Here is a 7,290-nt window from a genome sequence, read left to right as displayed (position 1 = left end):
TCTGGAGCTTGGGCATGCATGCACACACGCCTGGCGTGAGTTTTAAGCCACCGGGTCCGGGACGCGAACCGTGGTCAACTACGTGGGAGTCCAGCGACATAGCCATTACGCTAACTGCTGGTTCCCAGGTTAGTGGGTCTTTAGACTTGTTTTCCTAGAAAGTCAGTGGTTTGGTTCCTCAGAAAAACTAGCAGAAGCTCCTGGGTGAATCTAACCAGGAGCCTCTGACTCTGCTCTGTCAGAGCCCCCGTTCCTACTCAGCTGCTCGGAGACGGCACTGGAGAGCAGCCGCTCCCCGTTCATAGATTTGGGTAAACACGCTTTCGAGTAGCAAGCCCACTTTTAATCTGGCCGCCCTGGCCACGGCCGTGAGTGACCTGCGAGCCCACTAGAGGCCCCGGCACCATCCGTGCTTGGTGCTGGGAGGCGGGGCCCTCGCAGGGTTGTGCTGCGGACAGAGCCACGGGCTCCAGGCACAGGCCACGCCAGGTCGCCCCGTTCATAGATTTGGGTAAACACGCTTTCGAGTAGCAAGCCCACTTTTAATCTGGCCGCCCTGGCCACGGCCGTGAGTGACCTGCGAGCCCACTAGAGGCCCCGGCACCATCCGTGCTTGGTGCTGGGAGGCGGGGCCCTCGCAGGGTTGTGCTGCGGACAGAGCCACGGGCTCCAGGCACAGGCCACGCCAGGTCGGTCTCCAGCTCGGGCTGGAGAGGCTGGCCGGGCGGGGGGAGCCGTGGGGCTGGGCCGGGCCGGTGTCCCACAGGAACGGCGGACTCCGCGCGTGGCACAAGTACTCTGCTGCTAGTCTACACGGCCTGGGGTTCAGACCATGGTCGGCTGTGTGGGAGCCCTGCCCTCACCACCAGGCCACCTGGCTCCCAGATCGTGTCTTACGGGAGGGGAGTCCCCAAACGGTGTCTTTCTCCCAACCCCACCCCTTCCAGCACCCTCCGAACCCTTCCTTCATTGCCGGGGAAGCGAATAAGCCGCGCCGAGACTCTCCCCGCCCCTGGGCAGCAGGGACGCCGTCCCACCGTCACCCTTGTTCTGTCTTTGTAATGGAGCGCGTGCACACGCGTGTGAGCGCGAGACAGACCGAGTGGGAGAAGCAGCTCTGCAGGGGCTGGTCACGCGTGATCGGTGTCCTCCAGCCCTCCAGCCAGCTGGCTCCTGGCCCATGTTTCAGGCCGAGTGAGCCAGAGGTTTGGGCCGCAGTCCCCATGTGGGATCTGCTTGCCTGGAGGGTGCGTTCCTGGTGTGGCCCAAAGCTGGCCCTCCTGGGGAGAGAGCGTTATGCGGCCCGTTTTCTAGAACAAGCTAGACAGGGCCACACGCTTGCCCTGCTCCCCCAAAGTGGAGCTGCGTTTTAGAGTCCTGGCCCCGAGGGCCTGTTGCCACCCCAGCCTCTTCCCTGCCCCCAGTCGGTTCTTCTGTCCACCTTCCCTGCCTCCATGGGGTCACGGTGAGTTAGCCTCGGTGCTGGGAGAGCCTGAGGTTCGCTTCCTCGTCTGGGGTCTCCTGGTCTGTGGAGCCGGGCCCTGCGGAGGGCCTGCGCCATGACACAGCCCAGGCCCTGCTGGCGTGCGCCCACACCTGACGCGTGTCAGGTGACCCTGGCACTTCCTCAGCAGCTGTCCTCCCACAGGACCCAGGACCGTGGTCCACCCGAAGGCACGCATCATTGCCGAGGCCGGGCCCATCGTGATTGGCGAGGGCAACCTCATCGAGGAGCAGGCCCTCATCATCAACGCGTGAGTGTGGTGCTCGCAGCCTGCCGGGCCATGTCCGTGCCTTGCGGAGCCATGCCCGGCCCCTGGAGGCCCGCCACGGAGGGCTCAGATGGGAAGGAACCTTCCAGCACAAGCAGGGAGGGAGCCGCAGACCCTGGGGTGGGCTGGTCCAGGGTGAGATCCTGGGCGTTGCCGGCAGCCTCTGCTCTGGGCCCGGCCTTCGCCCCCAAGTGCCACCTCCTTCCTGGGCAGCGTCTGCTCTCTTCTGGCCGCTGGGCAGTTTGGGATGCGTGACTCATGCTCAGACACGAGAACTGTGTCCAACATGTGTGTCTTCACATGTCGGCACACATACTACCTGGAGTTACAGTGGACGCTTGGGGTCCCAGGGGCCACTTCCAACTGTGAAGATGGCAGATGACAAAGCATCGGGACACGTCTGTGGGCTCAGCGCCAGGTCGCTAGACTGACGCTGTCAGAGATGTTCATGGTCTTCATAGGTGACATTTTGGCGAGAAGTCCGAGCCTGTGCCTAATTTACGGCAACAGTAAACCCTCCATGGGGTGGCCATACCAGTCTCTTCTCCATTCTCCCCTTAGGGTTTGGGCATGTACGCACACACGTGCAGACCAGGGTGAGTTTTAAGCCACCTCGTCTGGAACTCAGACTGTGGGAGTTCACCTCCTTAACCAGCACGCCACCTGCTGGCCCCACCTTGGAGGTTTTGGAGAGGCTCAGGTCCAGCCTGCATCTTTTTGCCTTCCCAGAGAGGCCCTTGGGCCCAAGTTCAGAAAGACCGCCCAGCACGGTGCACCCTCGACCCCGACCCCCGTGCGGCTGCAGCCCCACAACCCCGACCCCCGCGCGGCTGCGGCCCCACAACCCCTGACCCCCGCGCACCTGTGGCCCCTGCCTGCAGGAGTCCCTCGCTGCGAGGGCGGCTGTGCAGCCAGGTACAGGCCGGCTTGGCCTGGGGTCCTGCCTGCGAGGTGCCGCGCTGTGAGTGCCAGGCGAGAGACGGGAAGAGCCCCCACCCCGGGCCGGGGGCAGAGCACTGAGCGTGCGTCCTCCTCTCCTCAGGCACCCGGATGACATCACGCCCGACGCCGAAGACCCGGAGCCCAAGCCCATGGTCATCGGCACCAACAACGTGTTCGAGGTTGGCTGCTGTATCCTTCCTGCAGGCCCAGCCTCGCCCTGCTCCTGGTCGGCTGTCGGCCCTGCCCGTCCGCCCCGCACAGGCCGCTCTGCCACACACGTACTGGCTGTTGGGAAGCCCCAGCGCGTTTTCTCTTTCTGTGCAAGAACACGTCCTGGCTTTTGCAACGGGCCTGTATGTGGAGGGTGTGTGAGTGTGTGTGCATGTGTGCGTGGAGTTTGCTACCAGGCGTGCACACTGGCCACAGACGTGGAGAGAACAAGTGAAAGAGCACCCCTGGGAGGGTCATGCCACACTCCCTTCTCCCTCTGTCTGTGTCCAGGCGTGCACGCACACGCGCCCAGCGTGATGTTCAAGCTCCAGGTCAGGGTTCCAGCCGCTGTGTGGGACCCAGCTGCCTTGACCAGGCAAGTGACCAGTCCTACAGTCAATGTGTGTGTATTGAAATACTTATTTTATTATTTCTTTTTTTCTTTTAAATTTTATTTCTCTTTATTCATTTATTTTAATTTGACTAGAGAAGGACAGAACAAGTGAGTGAGAGAAAGAGAGGGAAAGTGAGAAAGCAAGCCGCCAGGTCCAGGACTCGAACCATGGTCAGCCATGTGGGAGCCCAACGTCCTTGACCACCATGCCCCCTGCCAGCCCTCCTTTAGAGAGAGTTTTTGCTGTAAGGCACATGTGTTTGCCGGAGAGACAGAAGGACAGAGACAGAAAGTCAGCAGTCACCCCCCAAGGTGGGATGGCCATGCCACAATCCCTTCTCCAGTCTCCTCTCAGGATTTTGGGCATGCATGCACATGCACCTGGCCTGTTTCAAGGTTCTGGGTCCAGGGCTCGAGCTGTGGCTAGCCTTGTTGGGGTCCGGGGCTCGAGCTGTGGCTAGCCTTGTGGGGGTCCGGGGCTCGAACTGTGGCTAGTCTTGTGGGGGTCTGGCAGCGTAACCACTAGGCTATCTGCTGGTCCCTGCAGTATTTTTATAACCCGTCTCCAGTCCCGTGCAGCTCTCAGGCAGTCCCTCGCACTCTGAGGGGCTCTGGGCCCTCTACTGTCGCAGTCTGTTGGCGGGTGTGGCCAGGGCCTCGAGCAGAGACGGCATCCCGGCTTCTGGCCTCCTCTCGGACCTGTGGCCTGACAGTGTCAGGGAGACGCCCTCCTGTCTGACGCGAGGAGGGGGTGGACATGGCGAAAGCGGCCTTTCCCCAGCAGGGTCAGCAGTCTTTTGCTTGTCCTCATGTTGGTTTGTTTTTAAAGCTTATTTCTTTCACGAGGGAGAGGGGGGAGAGAGAGAGAGGGAGAGAGGAGGGAGGGAGAGTAAGGGGAGAAAGGGGGGAGAGAGAGGAGGCGAGAGGGAGAGAAGAAGACGAGGGGGGGAGAGAGGGGGGAGAGAGAGAGGGAGAAGCAGGAAAGATGGGCCCAGGGTGGGGCCTCGATGCCCTGGCAGGTACTCCGTGTGTGTGCCTGGTGGCCCTGGCCCACAGAGGAGCTAGGCCCACGGGAGCCACCGTCCCTGGCGCTGCTGCTACTGCAGTGCACCTCCACAGCCGGCCTTGCCAGGGCCTCCTTAGAAAGGCCATTCGCTGGGGTCGGGCAGCAGGTGGCACGTGGGAATACCAAGATAGGAGAGTGGGGTGGGCAGCAGCAAGGGAGCCAGAGGTTGAGCCGCGGGTGAGCTAGCCAGCAAGGCTGTTAACGGTCTTCTAGTGGCCTTTTGGGGGACCAGCAAACGGCATGAGGGTCATGTCACTGGCCTCTCTTATAGTCAACCACAGTTCGAGTCCCGGACCCGGTGGCTTAAAACTCACACCGGGCACATGTGCATGTGTACCCAAACCCGAGAGGAGAATGGAGAAGGGATTGCAGCGTGGCCATCCCCATGAGAGAATAGAAGAGAAGGGATTGTAGCGTGGCCATCCCCATGAGAGAATAGAAGAGAAGGGATTGTAGCGTGGCCATCCCCATGAGAGAATAGAAGAGAAGGGATTGTAGCGTGGCCATCCCCATGAGAGAATAGAAGAGAAGGGATTGCAGCGTGGCTATCCCCGTGAGAGGAGAATGGAGGAGGGATTGCAGCGTGGCCATCCCCGTGAGAGAATAGAAGAGAAGGGATTGCAGCATGGCCATCCCCCTGGGGGGTGATCTCTCACTTCCTCTCTCTCTGGTGAGCACTCATGCCCTATAGCAGAAATCTCTCTTACAAGACATTTTTGCCGCTCTCGGGCCTGGCTGTAGCACCCTGGGTGGTCAGGGTGCTGCTGTGAGGCCCAGCTGCCCAGGCCTGCTCCCTGTCTGCCTCTGCACGCTGGCCCTGCGTGGTTCCGGCTGGCCACGGGGCTTGCGGACCTTGAATGCGAGGTTCCCAGCCTCAGGAAATAAACAGGAAAAGGAGTTTAATGGCATGAAGTGCTTGTAATTTAAGTGAACTGAACAAGCCACGGAGGTCGACACAGGTCCACTCCTGTCAGGAAGGGCGTGGGAGGGGTAAGGTGTAGACGGGACGGTGTCTGAGAGCCATGGGTGGTTTTTCTTCCGATGCTGAGGACGCTGCCCTGGATCAGCGGGGCCATGCTCCCCCACAGACCACGTCTCCTCACGCCAGGAATGCCCCCTCGCTCCTTTCCTTTGTCCCTGTCCCTACCCCTGCGCCTGTCCCTACCCCTGCCCCTGCCCCTGCCCCTGTCCCTGCTCTCCCCCCAGTGCATCGTGGGAAAGCCAGCCATGGAGACAGCACCTACTTAACTCAGGCGTGCAGACTCCCAGGCCATGAAAATGGGAGACAATAACGTCATCGAGTCGAAAGGTGAGCTGTGTCCGCGGTGCGTTGTCATGGCAATCCTCGTGTTTTGTTCTGGGAGCAGCCTGGGTGCGACCACGGAAGGGGTGTGCCCACACTGCAGACATTGCAGCCAGGCGGCCTGTGTGGTTACGCGGTCATCTGGTAAACCCACGGAGGCGCTGTCCCCTGGGCGCGGTGGCACACCTGTGATCCCAGCTACTCAGGGTTGGGCAGGAGGTTGCAAGTTTGAGGCTGACCTGGGGAACTCAGTAAGAGAGACCCTATCTCAGGCGGTCAGGTGTGTATATCTAAGTCAGGGTGGAGTCAACGTCAAGGTCACACGAAAGCCTTGAAAGATGGCTGCTAACTGCTAGCGTCTGGTGTGTCGGTCGGTCAGCATTGTCACCGGAGGAGAGCAGAGGACACTCAGGCAACGACTCCCGGGGCCTGGCCGTCTAAGGCCTGCAGGGGACCTGACGGCAGCTCCTCCCCCGAGCTCACCGTCCTGACCAGCTGGGGGGCCTTGCTGTGTCCCCTTCACCTGCAGTAGGGCACTCGTGTGCTGTGCGGGCAGAGAGGAGCGCGTGGCCCGGCCTGCCCTCTCCTGGGGACCGCGGTTGGCACAGGATCGTCTCCAAGCAGCACTTGGTGCGGCCTCAGAGCCCACTCTAAAGACCCTCCGAGACCGACCTCCGTTCGTCTGCTTAGGGCTCTGGTCTAACGAGAGCTCTGACCGCCGGCCTCACTGGCCTTGGCCTTGGCATTCACCGAGTGCCTGACTTCCGCGTGCCCCTCCATGCTGTGTGCTTGGTCCTCGGGTCAGACCGGGAAGCCGGTTAGCGCACTGTGTCCACCATCACGGGGAGGTCCTGCCTGCCACTGCCCTCTGCCCACTCTCACCGTCAGTACTCGCAGTAATGCTTTTACATGAAGCTGGTGTGCACTTAGTTTTTTGATTTTTTAAATTTTTTTAGATTTTTTGCCATAGGGCATGTTTGCTTGCTGGAGACAGAGAAAGTGAGAGGGAAAGTGAAAAATCACCCCTTGGATGGCAACACCAAACTCCTTTCTCTGTTCTCCTGGGGTTTTGGGCAGATGTGTGCCTGATTTTCAAGGTGCCAGGTCTGGGACTTGAGCCACGTCCAGCTACGTGGGAGTCCAGTGCCTTAACCACAGTGCCACCTGCTGGCCCAAGGCCAGTGTGCAGTTTTTTTTAAAAGGTTTTCACCCTAGGGCACTAGGTGCTTGCTGGAGAAGAGACAGAGCCAGTGAGAGGGAAAGTGAGAGTCCATTCTCCTCCCGGGACCTTGGGCATGCATGCACACATGCCCGGTGTGATTTTCAAGCCACTGTGTCTGGGATTTGAACCGCAGTCAGCCATGTGGGAGTCCAGTGACATAATGCCACACCATCTGCTGGCCCCCAGTCCCCTTCGGGCAAGGTGCCGAGTCCCTCAAGTGTACTTACGCAGCTTCCCTGTCCTGCACAGCCTACGTGGGCAGGAACGTCGCCCTGACCAGCGGCTGCATCGTCGGCGCGTGCTGCAGCCTGAACACGTTCGAGGTCATCCCCGAGAACACGGTGGTCTACGGCGCCGACGGCCTGCGCCGGGTGCAGACCG

The 7,290-nt window shown here is 60.7% G+C and overlaps 1 protein-coding gene across 1 annotated transcript in view; it reads left to right on the top strand.

Moving 5' to 3' along the window:
* Window positions 1–7,290, top strand: part of DCTN6 (dynactin subunit 6) — a gene marked incomplete in the record, with an annotated part of 20,468 nt that overhangs the window by 10,590 nt on the left and 2,588 nt on the right. Inside the window, 4 exon segments of the mRNA XM_014583713.1 lie at window positions 1,649–1,754; window positions 2,815–2,903; window positions 5,646–5,693; window positions 7,159–7,290. Coding sequence (XP_014439199.1) covers window positions 1,649–1,754; window positions 2,815–2,903; window positions 5,646–5,693; window positions 7,159–7,290 — 375 coding nt within the window.

The sequence above is a fragment of the Tupaia chinensis genome, unplaced genomic scaffold, assembly GCF_000334495.1.
Source record: "Tupaia chinensis unplaced genomic scaffold, TupChi_1.0 Scaffold144602_1, whole genome shotgun sequence".
Classification (NCBI taxonomy): domain Eukaryota; kingdom Metazoa; phylum Chordata; class Mammalia; order Scandentia; family Tupaiidae; genus Tupaia; species Tupaia belangeri.
This window is presented reverse-complemented; position numbering and strand designations above follow the sequence as displayed.